Below are 18,799 nucleotides of genomic sequence, written 5' to 3' on the forward strand. Positions count from 1 at the left end.
CAGATTAAATCGTGTATGATGTTAAATCAACTCGTTTAAAATTAATTTAAAATATTCACGTATATGGCCTCCACTTTTGTACGTATAAGCCATTTATTTGCATTATATACGAATTGTTCGTTTGTATATATGTTTGTACATCACGAAAACAACTTTGAATATACGTGCATTCTGGTTGTCTGGGGTGAATCCTAACCGAATACCCTACCCAACCCTCCAACTCCGTAGCACTTATGAGGGTGATGCTAATAGTGTTGCCAGATTTTTTTAAAGTTTATCGGTATCAAAGATTTAAAAAAAAAAATCGGTATATATCGGTATTTACTATTTTAATTTATTTTAGCTGTTTTTAAAAGTAAAAATTTAACTTTTGGGCTATGATCGGAAAATTCTGAAAGAAAACTCTGGGGAATGTTTGAATTAGATTCCCAAGGAACATCCAGAGAAAGAAGAAAGAAGCTCTTCTGGATGAAACTACCAAGACAAGAATTGAAAAACTTCTAGTGAATATTCAAAGAAACCATCGGAAAAAAATTGGATGTCACATCCAAAGGAAGCCATAAAAGCTTCGAAAAATAGAAGTAAACTCCAGAAGTAGCTGGTTCTAGGGAAAACCAGAAGAAGTTCGGAAAAACCTTCGAATAAAAGTCGAAAACCTATGGCTTATGGACACACTTCCAGAAGAAGACGGAAGAAACTTCCTGAAGACGCTGGCAGACACTTCCTAAGGTAGATTGCAAGAATCTTCTGGAGAAATTCGGAAGCCAGAGCGCCTACGGAACAGTCAGAAGAAACAAGGACATAATTCCGGAAGAAAGAGATATCTGGGGGACGTTCTAATGATCCAGCAAATTTTCCTGATATTCATAAAACACCCTGCAATGCCCCTGAAGTCTTCGGAACATTCCTGAAATGCACTTTGCATATTCCATAATTCCACGGAATTCCTTAAAAGTTCTTGTAATTTTCTTGAAATTAATAGGGCTGTTTAAGAGTTCTCTGATCATCCTCCAAGTACTCGGAACTTCCCTGATTATAATGAGGCTACCTGTATATTTTTAATCATCTATGAATGTATCTGAACTTTCTTGAAGATTACGAAATTTCTTAAATGCTCTCACAATTTTCTTCAATTTATTGAATCATGAGCATTGAAGATCTCTGATCTTCCTGATTTTTAAAATTTTATTTCTTAGCAATGTTCTCACAATGTTTTAATGTGCATGTAACTTCTCTTACGTTTCCTAAATTTTTGGAACATTGCCTGAGTTTCTCGGAAATCCTTATATCAGCATTTCCTTGAAAAATATCAGCATTTCCTTGAAATTAATTGATCTGTCCTGATGTTCACGGAGCTTTCCTAAAGTTCTCTCAATTATTTGAAACAAATTCAACTTTCCTCAAAACCATTAAATTTCTCTGAAGTTCTTTGAACTAGTGAAGTTTTCAAAATATTTCTTTTGTTTTCGTAAGTTCACTGGAGTTCACTGGACTTTCCTGAAATTTTTGGGTTTTGGAATTTGAACAGAAGTTAATGAATCTATGATTAATTTATCAGAACTTACTAAAAAGTCTAGACTTTTCTGAAGATTCAGAACTTCTTAAAAATTCTTGCAGCTAGTGTGAATCCGCAATAAACATCTGGAAACATCCCTGAAGTTCAGGGGAAATTGAAAAAAAAAATGGTGGGAGAAGACGGAAGAACCATTCGAGTGATGGCTGAAGAAGCTTCCAAGGTATAAGGGATAAGTTTTCGGTAGGAATGGAAAACTAAGTTATGGTGAAAGGTGGAAGAAAAATCCCAGCGAAAGTTGGGGAACAATTCAGAAAGTAAAAAATTAACAAAAACTTTAGGAAGTTAAATAATGTGTACTTCGCGATTCTGAATGAATAATCGGAAAGAGCGATCCCAGTTTCTTGATTCATGGGTAGCCAAAAACGGTGAAAAAATGGAAACATTAGTCAAAAGAGAATCAAGCAAATGACATTTTCAAAAATGATTTTTTTTAAAGAATTTTGAGGGATCCAAAATGTAAGATTATTCAAAAAGATACAAGTCTCTCACAATAATTTTCTCTGAAATTCGAGCGTGGGTAGGCAATAACAATTTTGATCATTTAAAAAATCGGTATAAATCGGTATACAATTTCAAAAATCGATATTCTGAGGAATCTTATCTGTATATCGGTATCTAGTTCGGAAATCGGTATAAATACTGAAAAATCGGTATATCTGGCAACGCTGGATGCTAAGTCGGTGGCCTCTCGTTAAGTAAGTACTACATGAACATTTCCTTCCCTATCCCTAGTTATGGTAAAGATGGGCGTGGCCGGGAATAACGACAGTCATGCTTCTGTTACTCTTGTTTAGATTGGACGAATGTTTACTCCCCAGCATTATTCCTGAAAGTAGTCTAACTAAGAATTTCAGAATATTTAGCAGTGAGTGTCGCTAGTATCCAATCTACGAAGTATATCATAACAACGCTAACGCTATTCGAGCTATTTTCCATTCGGTCTTTTGTCCATTCGGTCTTTTGTCCTTCTTTGGACCATTCGACCATTTGTGTATTAAAACATTTGTCTACCTTATAATTTTGTCCATTCAACCTTTTGCAGCTCTTTGGATCATTCGATATTTTGTTACCATTTGAAGTTTAGTACATTCGAATTTTTTCTCCTCTGGGCCAATCGACCTTTTGTCCCTATTTGGGCCATTTGACCTTTGGTCCCTATTAGAGTCATTCGACCTTTTTTCAATTCGACTGTTTGTCCATTCGATCTTCTATCCATTCGACCTTTTGTCCATTCGACATTTTGTTCCCCTTCGCATCATTTGTCCTTTTGTCCATTCGACCCTTTATCCATTCGACCGTATGTACCTTCGATCTTTTGTCCCACGACCCCCTGACTAGAGAAGGTAAATTTCATATACATGTAAGGGGTTAAAATATCGGTAAATTTTTCCCCCATTCATTTTAGTAGTGGCATCTTTGCAGAAAAAACGTACATTTACCACCTCGGTCCCTGAAGAATTTTGGGAAATTTGTCTGAAAGTTTCTCGCTATTTTCCAGAATTAAATGGAGCTGCCCTAAGTACTCTAAATTTAATTGAACTTCCCCCGATTTCCTGATAATCATGGAACTTCCCTGACGTCTCAAAACAGCTCATAGTTGCGTAACTTTATAATGCTCATCAAGATCAACTTAACTTTAGTAAATCTCTTTCATTTGTCCTGAAGTTAATGGATGCTGATGCTCTTTGATCTTCACTTAAGTTATATATGGAAATATATGGAACTGGCTTTCAGCTATCGGAACGTACCCTAAGCATGTAAAAACTTCTATGTTAGACTGGAAGTTCTTGAAACAACCCTGAAGTTTTCGGAAAATTTTCTCTTAAATTCCAAACAGACATTTTTTGCAATATACACGCTTTACTCATTTCATTTATACAGCTAAAGCTGTATTCAAATGTTATACGATATGTGGAAACCTTTACTCAAAGCAAATCTGGCGAACTTAGTCAGCTACTTACTTATGACTGTTGTGACGGTTGGGACAATCTCTTATTGCATATCTATTTACGCTTCTATACAGCTGTTATCCTGCACTCAAAAAATTTTACACGTCATCATCATGTGTCTTACACTTAATTTTGCGCTTATTGTGAAACACATCCATTTCATGTGTGAATCTTATGCTATGAATCATGCCTGAACGCTATGGATTTGAATTGTGACACACTTGGATTCTATGAGCCTCATTTGGTGATATCAATAGCTCTTCACATCATAGTTCAATATTCTACTTTATCGACTTCTACTTTAACGACTCTAAAAATGAATCGACAAATATATAAACAAAACTGCCATAGGCCAGAGCTTTCACATATCTTTTTAATGGGTCTAATTTGGGATTCGATCATGGACTGTTGGGGTGTGCTGCTGTCGGAGTCTTCGTTCGATCTCACTGTGCCACGGTTGTTCTCATATATGAGGCGGGTTGATAGGATAAAGTCACAAGTCTTGTTTTCGATGTTTACCTTTCTGAGCAGGCAATTCACATCGCATTGAAATGCAAAACACTTTAAATGCATCTGTTTTGAACAGTAGTGTGATTCAATGTGCAATACACTTCAATAGATAGTGAAAGATTTTCAACATTTCAAAGTTTGAAACACTATAAATTAACGTGTATAACACATTGAACCAAGGTGAAATACACTTAGAGTAAGTGTGATTGTGCATTTAAAAAATCAAGTGTCAAATTATTCGAAATTAGTTATAAGCACACCACTAAATGATTTACACTGTACCGGAAACTGGAATCGAACTCGAGGCGACCGCATTGGTGAACCTTGACACTATCAACTGCGCTACGCCAACACTTTGAACTGAAGTAAACACATCTACATGACTTTCTGCAACAAGATCGCTGAGTAGAGACTTTATAACAGTGCACATGAATCACTTTTCTCGACTAGTTAATTCAGCTTTATAAAGGAGCAGAGTAAAAGCTGTAAAACTGCAGAATAAACCTAGTTGACTGTAAAATAGCTTCCAAAGTAGCGCTAACACAGTTTATTAATTGAGTACAGGTTGTTTAGCACTTTTGATGTTTATGTTATGCATCAAGAGTGGTTGGTTGTGTAGAACCCATCAAATGAGTTATATATTCACCTTATTATCTTTTTTGCAGCTACAAGTTGAAAGTTGATTAATAGTTGCATAGAAGTGACATTAGCGTTTATTGGCTGCTGTTATTCAGTGCGACTGACAAATTGAATAATGGTTGTGAAAAAGTAGGGAAAACGCTCTCCAAAACTGTATCTGCAGTTTTGTTACAGCTACTTTACAGCACAACGCTGGAATAGTTGGCTTATAAAGCTGAAAATGTTAGTTGGGTTATTGAAATTTCCTTTTAATTCTTGGAATTTCTTTGAAATTCTCAGAACGTCTTGAAGTTTTCCGAAATTTTCTTGATGTTAATGGAAGTTACATAAATATTTTAAAATTTTCAATAAGTTCTCGGTGATTTATTAAAGTTTCCGTAATTTTCATGGGCCTTTCAACTGCTTTGCAGTTTTTTGGACTAGTTTTCTGGTTCTTGGAACATTTTTAAGATCCTGAAATTGTTAAGAAGTTAATCGAATCCTGAAGTTTTCGGAACTTTCTTCTAATTTGCACAATTTTCCAGATGCTCATGAAACTGTCCTGAAGTTCTCAGAACTTTCCCGAGGCTCTCTGAGCTTTGCTGAAGATGTTATAATTTACTTTAAGTTTTCTTTGAGTTTTCTTTTTTTTTTAGTTTCAGTTTAGTGTATGGATAGGAATTTGAACGGGATTCTCTCTGTTTATACTCTTTAGTATGACTATGATTGCCCTGAAAAGAACCTTTTGATATGAATTTTGTTTGGGACATGTTCAGAAATTTAACTCTTTTGGAAAAAATGGCCCTGAAAAAGCCCGAAGGTAGTACAGGCTTAAAGCCTTTGGTAGATGATGATGACGTGTAGGCAGCTAGATCAGCAAATCGGACCGGACAATCCAATATTCTTCGGCTAAATGATGGGGCACTTGCAAGAGTCTTGGCCCGTCTGCTGCTGGACAGGGGTTGAACTGGTGTCTGCGACAAGTTGGAAGGCCTCAGAATATCAGTGTTCACCCAGCTAAAGCTCCTCCCCTTTTAAGTTTTTCTCGTTAAACTCCTTCTCTCAACAAGTTGGTAAATCTTAGCCTTTAGCAGAAAGACGCTTAACACTTTTTTCGGCGAATTAATGATCTTGTTTCAAGACATAGTTCTTCTCTATGGCTGTTCAGATAAATAAGTACTTTTATTTATTTTCTCTACTGCGCTAAATCAAACGAAAAGAAATAAGGGATGTCGGTTACGCGCTCGAATAACTGAAAATTCGATAAATATTTAATTGAATAGTTGGAAAAATCTTTATGATTAATCGTTAATCGAATAATTGGACTTTTAGGCATCCCTAGAAAATAGTGTTATTTCATGTTCTTTGGTGGTCCTTCGACAATGTCGACAGCAGAATTGCAACCAGCATGTGTATCCCAAGAACCAAAAGCGGTGCGATGCTAATTTTCATTGCTATTTATGACGACGACTTAATGAAGGGGCTTAGAAGCAGAGGGGTGAAAGTCAATTCTCTTCATCGATTTCCTCTTTTGATGACCATGGCTGGCTTCACTAATCTATGTCGCACTATTTCTGCTATGCTCTTCTATCATCCAGAACAACAAACGTATCAATAAATGTGTATGCAGTCGAGTTATTAACGAAACAGAAAGTCGATGAAGAGAATCGATCAAAATCACTTGCATCCCTGCTTCTAAGTTTGGTTACAAGATTACAACTCTGGAGAGCATTTTGTGTGGTCGCCCCGTGTGGTTCTGAATATGGCGATGAGTGTGCAAAATGTTACGCAATTGCATCCTCCCTATTCGCACACGCCCGAAGATCGAACGCGAATACCACTTCGACTTGTTTCGTCTACTAACGACTTTCTGATGACAGTGTTGGGGAAGCAGCAATGCTACATTGCCATTTTTCGTCTATAAACGACTCTCTGGTGACTGTGTTGGGGAAGCAGCATATTCATCTATGTAACTTGTGGATTTTTTAGTTATTTCGACGCTTTTGGACAATGTTTCTTATTGAAAATCAACAGTCGGAAGCATGCAATGCGTAAAAATACTGCTGATCGATTGGTGATAAAATTATTGAAATTGGTCCAGGGGCAGCTGAGTTATTAACGTTCCAAATCTTTCATAATTTCGGTACATGTTCCATTTTCGGTTTTCACAAAGGGTAGAAATCACAGACGTAGTCTTACGTAAAAAAAACGATTGTTATCTCGGACCATGGAACGGTAAGTTTCTCTTTTTTTTTTCATTATAATGAGAAATGTAAGGGAGTTCTGGCAATATAGGGGAAATGGCTCAAATGTTGGCCTATGGATCTAAGGTTGGTCCCATCGCTAAAAATCTGCTATTTATCAATTTTATCTTGATGAACACGTGTCATTGGGACGGTACTAATGGATATTTTTGGTCGCTATTGAAAATTTAGTCGATTTATGAATTTATGTATGGGCATTTAGGCCGACATTGCATCCATTTCCCCTATATATTAAATTGAATTCTAATGGTATATTGTGCAGTGATTTCTTAAGAGTAATTTATGGCAGTTCTGAGTAGAATTACAAAGGAAACGAGAAGTGAATTAAACTGAAATTTTAACTAGTATTCAGGGATTTTTTGTGGCATTCTCAGGAAATTCTGAGGGATTCAAAGGGAAATCGAATCAAAAGACTGTTTGAAGAATATTTAGGGAATTCATAGAAACATTCTATGAGAATTGCGGGAATAATTCTAGGTTAATGTTGAGGAGAATTCCAATGACAGACTATTGGTAAATTCAATGAAGAGATTCCAGAGAGATCCGTGGTGATTTTGTTGAATAAAAATTACACGCTAAGATTATGTATCAAAAATTATTTCGTTTAAATCCTTAGTATCATTTAAAATTGTTAGATATCACACAGGTTTTGCGTATGAAAAAAACTGAAAATTTTAAGATATCCATTTGATATTCTAATAAAATAAAAAATCTCGTTGTATAAATTATGTGCACTACACAAATTACAAAAACACCACATTTAAATAATACTCAACCTAGGTGATGATGGAAATCATCAAATCCATTAAACCACAACTAGTCGCTTTGTCAGTTTCTAAAACATCATAAATCTTCCCCGGTGAAACCAACCTCAGAACGCCAGAGTGTAGAGCTGTGATCTTTTGTCTTTCAGAAATCTCCCAAAACTTCCTGTCTGTCGGTTCAACCTCCGGAGGGGGGAATCACTTTTCCACTATTTCATTTTAAAGTCCGCTGCACCGATGCAACAGAGGCGAGGCGGCGACCGCAGATTCATTCGAAAAACGTACTGTCTGTGGTATGCTCTTCTTTACATTAACTACTGACGATGACAACTAGTGCAGTGTGCAGAGAGTCAACTACTGCGCCAGCCAGTCAAGACCAATCCTTAGTGGTGGAACGAAGAACATCATCAAAGTTAAACGAGCGCATAGATGATGTGACTGCGAGCACACTTCTACCTTTCACATTTATAATGGTAACATATTACCAGATTACAATTGTTCATAATTCATTCAGATGCATACGGTCGGTGGAAAGTCGTGGTGGTGAGGGGGTGAAAAGCTGACGGTTCCCTTCTGAAGAAAGACGAATAGGAGAAATGTACTTGGGAAACTAGTTGCGGCTGGATAGTGGGATCAAAGTGGATTTCAAAGGCAGAAACTTTTCCAACATTACGTAGAGGATATTGTTCAAGAGCTTCGGAATTCCATGAAAACCAAAGGAAACCCATAGTTGAGAAGCTTGGATTTCCCCCACCAGGCTAGTTAAGTGTACAGTTTTATGGAGCGGTAGATTCACCTAATGCATTCCACTGAAAAACTGCTTTCTTGCATGCATGCATACGTTTCTCATGCGGCCATATGACACACAAGCCATGGAAGTCAGTGGTAACGGAAAGCGGCTAAATACTGTTGAATGCCTGCGCCATGCGCCATGTACTAGAAACCCTGTCTGTGGTGGCGGTTACAAGAAAATAAGAATATTAATAGCGGCCAGACCGAGAGTGTTCAACGTTGGCATTCCAACCAACCAATGCAATGTACCGACTATGATACATGCACTGGAAAACGGTTCTATTGCATTGATAGTTGTATTATAGTGGATGAATGGATATGCTATCCGTTATAAAGGGGATCCATCACAATTATCCACTGAAAAACCAAAAACACACTTAGAATCTCGATGGATGCAATATTTCACAATTTCACTTGAAGATTGAAAGCAAACACGTGAGACAGCAAACAGCTTCTCTATTTGGGTCTGAGGACAGTCAAATTCATAAATCCCTAAATCATCGAAGCATCGGAGAAAGGAGGCAAATGATCCGAAACTATAAATATTATTTTCCGTTCTAAAGCATTGTGTAAACAAGAAGCGGCTTAATTTATTTGTGACATTAATGCCTCGTTCCAATTGTAGTGTGGGACGTTCTTGTTGGTTCCGTTTCAAGTAACTTCATTTGAGGTATGTAATTAACCTTGAAATGGGATAGGCCTGTGTAATCCGCTCCCGTCGACGTCGTCCCGTGTCGAAAGTTGAACCAAAGGACTGCCTGACTGACTGACAGCGACAGGTCTGGAGAAGTGAATCCATCTGGATGGGGAAAGAGGAAGCCAAAGATTTATGATTTCTTATGATGGGAATTTAGAGTGAGATTGGAAGCGTACGAGGGGGGAAAGTTGAAGAATGTAAAATAAGTAGCATTAATTTTCAAACAATTTGAATTATGGAAACGGCGCTCAATGAACCTAACCTGGAGATGTAAGATTCTTTTACAGTACACATAATTTCACCCAACCGGGGGATGTAAGATTCTCTTACAATTATGTGGGATTCATCATCAGAGGATGGTAGTGGAGACCGCATGAACCGAGGATGCAATATACCTAGCTGCGGTCCAATGCAAGAAAATTGGAGACCGAAAAATGTAGAGTGTATTAGTGACATAAATTAGTTATGTCGAAAAAAATTGGAAGCAGACTGCCGACTGGACTCGAACCACGAACGTTGCGATTATCGGACCTGTGTTTTCTTCCACTGCTCTCTCCATGCTTTTGAACATGAATAGCCTAAAAGCAATCATGAAGCGCTCATTTTCTCGCATACTCGACTTCGTATGCTTTTTCTGCTGGAGAGATTCGAGGCAAGTGTGTGCGTCGTTCTACAATGTTCTGCAATGTGCGTCGTTCTACAAGCTTACTGGTATAGTCGAAAGCTTAGATAGCGAGAACGAGAGAACGCGAAATAAAAAAGACAAAAAACCATTACATCGCCTGCATGGTCAATTTCTAACATTCGTTGCGATGTTCATGCCCAAGTAACACCAATTCATATCATTATGTTGAGTAAACTTCTTTACAACCAAATCCAGTCATATAAAGGTTATATAAACTGATATAGAACATGTGTGTTGCTAGGGTGAACAGAGGATGATAGGAAACGGAACTAACATTCATTGTAATAGATTTTTGGTTTGCGTGTTGTAATGTTTCACCGCATGAACAGATTCTGCAATGTGGTCGTCGGAAGGTTTTTCAGTTTTCATAACAAAGTTTGTTGCCCCAAATGCACTGCGGCTAGAAAATGATATCGCGATGGTTTTATTCCAAAAAATCATTCTGGAAAAACCTGCTTGTTTGCTACAGTTCATTGTAAGTACTTTCATTGCATTTGTTGTAAGAAACATCTACAGAGGATGTAAGAAATCTTGACGTGCATTTATTGCTCATGTCATATGTTTTGCGTGTGGAAGATGCTTGTGTTGGCAATATTCGTCGATAATTGATCAAGCAGATAAATTATGGCACGGAATCTTTGTGCAAGGTTGAAGTATGGCATAACAGGATTCTTATTATACTCTCTTAACCTTGTCTGGAGTTATTGTGTGGTTGGAATCACTGGAGGAGAATGTGTGCGGAATGATGGTCATGCATGTCGGTTTGTCGGTGAATATCGAGGAGAATGATTCGGGCCCGTCTACCATAAGTAGAATGTATACATTTTGTATATGTTGGACGAGTTCCGGGTCGTTTTCTGCCATTTCTGAATCAAGTGCAATTTGAATTCATAATGCATAAATTGTACCATTGGACAACGTTCTTATGCATTTAACATACATACACATCGAGTATTAGTACAATACATACACATATTTGTTAGCATTGATCATGGTTTCTTGATTTTGTGAGTTTTTGAGATTGGTTTTTCGCTGATCGAAGTTTGTGATTGGGATAGATGATTAAGGTTCTGGCCAGTGAAAACTATATGGAAGTATCGTTATTAATATCAGGTCATCGTGCAGCTTTAGAATTAACAGCACAACATTATTCAAGTTTATCAGAAGTTTCCTTAATAAAGAAACAACAACAACAACATCTTATTTAAGATTATTTTTAGCTGCTCGATGATGAAACATTTTTAGATTCACTGTTTTCAGCCTTCGTTAACGCTGGGTTTATTGATTTATTTTTTCAGCCCTTCGATGATGGAAAATCTTTGGATTTATATTGTACTAAAATTTTTTTTTTTTTTGAACCTCCGTTCAGGCTAAATTTATTGAATTAAATTATTTAAGTTTATTATCAGCTCTTCGATGATGGAACATCTTTAGATTCACCTTTTTGTCAGTTTTCATTCAGGTTGAGTTCATTGATTAACATTTATTATCAGCGCTTAGATGATGGGAAATCTTTAGATTTCAATTATACACTCGTATTCTCGTTGTCTTTCGAACCGTGTTTTCCATACAAAAAAATAATTAATCGCGTTTATCTCCTTAATTGAGGCCTAATCGCGATTTGAGGGGTTGGGGTTTTGAAATCTTTAATCACGTTTATTTCTTTAATTAAGGCCTTAATCGTTATTTGAGTGGTGTTCAAAATCTTTACTTGCGTTTATTTTCTTAATTAGGGCCTGAATAGCGATTTATACATCGAGTCGATGAAGGGTAGAAGTTTTTACGCGTGAATTTTCGAAATCTTTGAAGTTTAGTTTTTTTTTTCTTTATATATATAGAAATAAAGACGCAATAAAGTTAACTTTTTTTTTGTTTATTTATTTTCATCAACCGATTTAGACTAGTATAAATACATATACAAATTTGTTTTTTTTTAAAGGAATATTAAAAAAATATATGTATTGTCTGTTATTCTTTTTTTTAAGTCACTTAAGAGTGTTATTAGGTCATTAGTGACTTGTTTGGGGATGAGATATGAACTCGTGGCTTTGCCTGAAAGGTATGGATGTTAACCACTGTTGGCGATTGGATCGGTAGGACTTCTACGATATCGTATGCGGAGAAATACTAGGTCGATCAGCTGATGCAGCACTTGTCGATATATCTTCTCGACATCTGCTACGATGGCGACAGCTCTTGTCCGGAATCTCAAATAGATCGAGTAGAGATCTTGCTGAACAACAGGTCCAACAAGCAGAGTGTCGTTCAAGGAATAGCCCGATGAAGTCTTGCATGACGCGTCGAAGACAACCCTGACTTTCGTGGTCATATTGGATTCCTTGAATACGACGTGATGTGGAATGTAGCAGTGTTGAATGTGGTCATCTACAGGCTTTTCCACCTTCTTCATGTGTCCAAGTTGCACATACTCCTCCATGAACCTATGTCCTTGGTCGCAGGATCTTGCTCGAGTCGACGTTCCAAGATCAGAAAGCATCGATCTGCTATTGATCCCGATTATTATCCGAGCATGCTTGTGGAGGGATAGCAGAGCCGTGGAATGCAGGTAGCCGTGCGAGCTGTGGGACCAGTAACCACCCAACCAAATGGGGTTTCGACTTTCGACTACCCACAGAAGATAAATCTTCCTACCCGTGTGGAGTTCCCAATATGTTTCACTGCCGATGACTAGGTCGACACTTCCGGGAATACTGAACTGAGACTAATGTTAAGAGTTTGGACTGCCATGCTGACTTGGCGGGAGCCAGAAGGTTCCACGATTGGTGACGTGGAAGGAAGCGATTGTTGAACCGAGGAAGCTGATGGTACAGCAAGATTCGGTGACACGGTAGAACTTTGAGACTCAGCTGAACTGGATAGAATGGCAGGCGTAGCTGATACCTTCATTGCAGCACGATCGTGCAAGAGAGAATGATGTTTGTCGTGGCAAGTTCGACAAGTGAATTTGGATCCACACTTCTTGGATTGGTGACCGAAGCTTAAGCAGTTCCAACATAATCGTTTCTGGGAAATCAGCTCGCGTCGCTGGCTGAAATCCTTCCCAAGAAACACAGGACAGCTTCGAATTGAATGACTGTCTGAACAAGACAGTGGACATGAATACTGTGGAGACGAAACTGTTGCTGCATTGGCTGATACCTTTGACTTGAATCCTTTATTATGGATGCCGGCGAATTGTTGCGAATCAGGTCCGACGGAATTGAGAATACGAACTCGTTGATAGAGAAAATCGACCAGTTCCTCGTACGTCACGTCGCCCCGTTGACTTGCCTTCTCTTCCCAGGCTCGTAGCGTTGCTTGATCCAGTTTGTACGAAAGTAAACTGATGAGCGGCGTGTCCCAGTTTGGTTCACCCAGTTTGGCGAGGGCGCAAACATGACGTTGATAATCGTCGACCAAACCGTGAATGCATTTCGCACACTCCTGCTTGACTGCTGGCAAGTCGTACAATGCCCGGAAAAGTTGTTTTTTGAGGTATCGTCGGTTGTCGTACCTCTTGATCAGAGCGTCCCGAGAAAAATCCCCGTTGAATTTCGGTAAATCAATTTTTGGTAGACGGAGGTGGAAGTTTGGAGTGAAATGTTGCGGAGCCAGCATAGAATTGTTCATCGACTGATTTTGATCCCCAGTGTGTTTCGTAAGTAGAAAACCCTTTGCCTTGCAGTACCACTGTTCGAACTCCACACGTTCGACGATATGCTCATCCAGTGATTCCGGTTTATCCAACTGTTCAATGGCATCCTGACAATCCAAAAAGTTTGCGTCCAATTGATCCAACGAATTCAACCCTACACACAGTTGACTGGCATCGCGATCGTGATCGTACTCGTGAACAAACTTCTCCAATGCATTGCGAATCGCAAGGAGTCCCTTACGTTGGGCCAAACGATCACCCAGATTTTTCTCCTCTCTCGTCGGCATCGCGGACGAAATCGAAACGTATTGCTCCTTCCCGATGCGGTGTATAAACCCCTTCGCGACGTTTCAATCTAACGGAAGTGAGTCGTTGATAATCGAAATCGATCTCTCCTTCCCATCGCGAACGTACCCACTTCTACACGGTTTCGCAAATCGAGGGCGCGAACGGTTTTCCACTCGATATGCGGACCGTCAACCACCAGCCACAATAGCCCTTGGCTACCCACTTTCTTACGTTATAGAAGCTACTGCTAGCCACATGCCGAATAACTTGGAACGGACTCACCGGGAGCAATCCAATGGATAGGATGCTTTCCTTCAGGCACAACGGTATTGCGCTAAATTGATCCAATGGCGAGCGATGGCGCCCAGTAGCGTTCCCAAGCGACGCAGGCAAGCGTCGAAGATGGCAGCGACGTGATGATTTAGAAGGGTTAATCACCTCCCCCAATGGCCACGATCCACAATGGCCAGACACAATGTCCTTTATTCTCCACACAACAGAGTAACATTCGGCTTAGTGCACTCTCAAGCGCAATATTCTTGTCCCGCATAAAATGCACGCGCTTATTAATTACCGACGGTGAAAATGTACCGAATATCGATCGTTCTGCTTTTCTCTCGCGATCAGCACACTAGCAGCGATAGTCACTATCTTCACTCAGTTCACCGTCGTAGCGCGATCGATATCAGTAATCGAATTTTCACACTAAGGCTGCCGAATAGCACCCGTATTGGTACTATGTCCACGCGAAGCACTCACAGCAGGATAGTTCTGATTGAATTTAATTAATTCCCACACTGTGGTTTACCCGACGTGGTAGAAACCTTGTCACACTATCGCACTTGTTTTTGACCAATGTAACGGCAGCCCCGTTGACCCGCGTTTTCGGTCAGATTGGTCACTTTCACACACCTCCGCGAGGCGCACTTCTCGGTCCGAATTTCCGGCTCGAAGGACCAAATGTTGGCGATACTCGCCTTGCCGTACTCGAAGGTCTTTCTTCACTAGCCAAGTGAACTAGCACCGAAAAATTCACTCTTTAGATGTGCTTCACCAATTACAAAATTCTTCCAAGTCCCTTTTTACGGGAGGACTTTGTCATCGAAGGACCAAAGAAAATTATTATTTTTATTTTTGTCGGTTATTTACAAATTGTGCATCTACCTATCCAAATGTTGACCATCGGCTATTGTCGTTATAATACCCTCTCTGTGCTCACAAATTCAATGAAAACTCCAATCCATGTGTTTTGAAACTGTTGCTATCTACAAATTCAAAATTCTAATGTATTAACTCTAACAACCACTACGCCGGGGTCGCCTCCATCTGCTATTCTATTTTTACTTCTTACGAGTTATGATTCCATGTGGAATCATAATATTATTGTTTTAGTTTAGTATTTTGTTTTCGTGCGTGATTGAAAATGGAGACCATACAATGCTGCAATATTTAAGTATTGACCTCACATAAGCAATATATAATGTTTTAATTGTGTATGGGTACTGAAAGTTATAGCAAAAGTGCTTGATAAAGCCTAGCATGTTGTTTGCCCAGCGAATGATTGTATTGTAATGGTCTATGAAAGTTAGTTTGGAGTCTAAGATAATTCCTAAATCCCTAACTCTTTCACATTTTTCTACATTGTGATTTCCTAATGCAATTGAAATATTGAAGTTATTCTTTTTTCAGCTAAATGAATTTAAGTTGCATTTTTTTTACGTCCAGTTCTAATAGGCTTTTTTTACACCATGTGTAGAATATGTGTAATTCACTCTGGAATATATTGATCTCTTCATCATTTCTTATTTCCAAAAAGAGCTTGATGTCGTCGGCATAGATTAGCAATTTTTTTTTTTGAGAATGAAGGATATATCGTTTAGATACAGACTCCTGTGGTGACTTGAATTGGGGTCAATTTTTTTCCATTGAATTTAATTATTTGTTGGCGGTTAGTTAAATATGATTCAAACCATTTTAGGAGTCCTGCGAACGTGAACGTGTGTTTCACCTGCTATGTGAGATTTCACCTAAACATGCTCAAATTCATTACATTTTGCTGTAGAGATAATTTCTGAGTTAAAATTGGTCGAAATAGCTATGAGGGCTCCGCCGCCTGTGGCATCTGGCATCCTTTTCCGTCCTCTACACGTCATCCCCTTTCCGGAAATACCCATATTGTAGGGTATTTGACAGTTTTTCTTGAACCGATCGCCGGCATCTTGGATTCTAAAATGACGTCTGGAATAGATTTCCGGCCTCAACACGTTTGGATTCCAAAATTGCGTCTGGCATGCATCCATCCATGGCCTCTGCACGTCGTCCCCTTTCCGAAAATACCCATATTGTAGAGTATTTGACAGTTTTTCTTGAACTTATGGCCGCCATCTTGAATTTCAACATGGCGTCTGGCATCGATTTCCAGTCTCTACACGTCGTTCCCTTTCCGAAAATACCCATATTGTAGGGTATTTGACAGTTTTTCTTGAATCGATGACCGCCATCTTGGATTTTAAAATGGCGTCTGAAATCGATTTACAGCCTCTCTACACGTCATCCCTATTCCGTTTCGTGACCTCATATTGCACAGCAACATCTTATATGGACAAGCTTTCCAGACATAACATATTATGAAAGTTCATGTGCACACTAGCGCCGCGTAGTGAGAGAGTTCTTAAATAATTTGACCATCATCCGAAAGGTCTTGATCACCTGCACAACTTTGCGGAAGACAGCAACGTTCTATATGGCCAGGTTCTCGAGATACAGTTAATATAGGAAGTTCACATGCACACTAGCGCTACGTAGTGAGAGAGTTCTGAACTAATATGAACACCATACAAAAGGACATGATCACCTGAACAACTTTGCTCAAGACAGTAACTTCCTATATGGCCAGGATCATGAAATATTCTATGTTGCACCTATGATCCATATATTATAGTACCCGTCATAAGTAACATAAAAGTGAAGCGCCTCTAGCGGCGTAGTTCCCAATTAAACCTGAATCCAATGACACAGGCTTGTTGCTCTATCACTACAACAACTTTGTCGAAGACGGTATAGCTCTATATATTGAAACAAATGAGATAATCCACTACAGCCCCTATTAGTGAAAATCCCATAAGCTGTTAGTATCCTTATTCGCGGTTCCTTATTCACGCCCCTGTTACCCCGGCAATAAGGATTCCTGACTGTATAGACATTTTAAGCGGGGAACTTGGACTAGGTTTTAAGCTTATGCAACATGGAGAGCGGCTAATAACAGATAATTCGAATGAGATCCTTTACAGTTATTTGTTTAAATCTAATTCAAACGTTCCCAAATAACGTCTCAAAAAATTAATTGAGGAGCTCCGCTAGCTTTTGCTTACTAATTATGAGATCGTCTGTTCAAGACGAGTTGATCGGAAAGCTATAGGAGAAATGGATGTAATGTCGGCCTAAATGCCCCTGATTTGGGCCCATACATAAATTCAGCAATCGACTAAATTTTAGATAGGGACCATAAATATCCATTAGTGCCATCCCAATGACGCGTTCATCTAGATGAAATTGAGCCATTTGCCCTATCAAACCCTTCTCAAGAGCAGTTGTTGTCGTCATCTGTGAGGTCACCACCGTGACCCAAATCTAGCAAGTTGACCGGGAATCGTACTTTTTTGAGAAATAAGGAGCTCTGTGGCCTAGTTGCGACCGATTTTGCTTATTAAGCAAAAAATTATGGGTTCAATGTCAAGCTTTTTTACATTATATAGTTTTAGTTTGAATTGGATTTATTCTTAATATAAGGTAAAGCGTATTGAAATTTGGTTGGAAGAACGAGTAAGAAACGTGTTGATTGGGAATCTAAAACAAATCATTCTCAAAAGTAGTTTTTACCATAATAACAGTAAATTGAGCACGAACTTAGTCGTAATTTTTAGTGAAATAAGAAGCTCGGTGACCGATTTTGCTTACTGAGCATAAAATCATGGGTTCAATCAAAAGCTCCTTCAAGTTATTGAGTTATACTTTAAATCGGCTTCCTTTCATAATATGATGTAAAGCGTAAAAACATTCGTTTTGAGGGACGGGTACGTAAACTAAGCAATATTTGAGTTTCAGGAAAGACGTGTTGATCGGAAATCCACATCAAATCCCTTTTCAACACAAAAGTACACATGGTGACTGAAAAATTCTTACAGTTTGAAAACCTTAAGATTTAAACATTTTTAGAAAATAGTTTGTTAAATACTTTCGATTCATCCTATCACAAATGCCCATTATCATCAACATGTGCCTTCAATAGCTATTCAGCCGTAAATTCCCAACTTCCCAGCTTAAATCACAAATTTCAACCATTTTCATCTTGTGGCTTTTACAGTCAGCAAAAGAATTACAGCGCTCCCAGCTACGGATCGTGATTTCACTGCAAAATTCACCAGTCACCACCGTGTGCTCGTTGCTCGTTTTGGGGTGGTTCTACTTTTGGATGCTGTGATTCCCAATTACTGCAATCAATCCAGGGAACGAACACCACTCCATGACGTTCAATGTCTTCATTTTCCAAGTCAGTTTTCCCAGTAGAAGCCACCCGCTGTCCACCGTCCTCGCTTCACGTGTCTTGCACAGCGGACGGAGAAAACGACGGAGATATGACTTTGAAGGAGCAGTTGCTATAGAGTGCCAGAAGGGGTGCTCTTTCCCAAAGTGCCAGGAATGAAAACAAAAAGGTCCATTCCATCGTTGTTGTTTGCAGCCGGTGAGATTAATTCAATAATATTTAATGATGGCACAATGTTGGTTGGGAAATGCCTTTCCTGCAATAACTAAGCGCGTGAAGTGACTTCGCATGGCTTCAAAGAAATTTGTTGGACTCGAAATACTTGCTAACTGAATTAATTCAATTTCCCGGCACTTAATTGTGGATGTTTGACATAAGAAAAGATGATCAAACATATATTTCAAGTTAATAAAAAAAAATTACGGTTGCGGTTGATATGTGACTTACTCATGTGGGAG

The 18,799-nt window shown here is 38.8% G+C and overlaps 2 protein-coding genes across 3 annotated transcripts in view; one reads left to right on the forward strand and one right to left on the reverse strand.

The window, feature by feature from the left end:
* Dg (Dystroglycan) overlaps window positions 1–18,799 on the forward strand; it is a 542,469-nt gene that overhangs the window by 128,671 nt on the left and 394,999 nt on the right. The window lies entirely within an intron of this gene.
* On the reverse strand, window positions 12,544–13,797 carry LOC135709556 (uncharacterized). The gene has a single exon (XM_065231949.1). The coding sequence runs from the start codon at window positions 13,795–13,797 to the stop codon at window positions 12,544–12,546; it is 1,254 nt and encodes a 417-aa protein (XP_065088021.1).

This window comes from Ochlerotatus camptorhynchus, unplaced genomic scaffold, assembly GCF_037179485.1.
Source record: "Ochlerotatus camptorhynchus isolate MF236.1 unplaced genomic scaffold, CSIRO-AGI_Acam_v1.1 ptg000361l, whole genome shotgun sequence".
In the NCBI taxonomy this organism is placed as follows: domain Eukaryota; kingdom Metazoa; phylum Arthropoda; class Insecta; order Diptera; family Culicidae; genus Ochlerotatus; species Ochlerotatus camptorhynchus.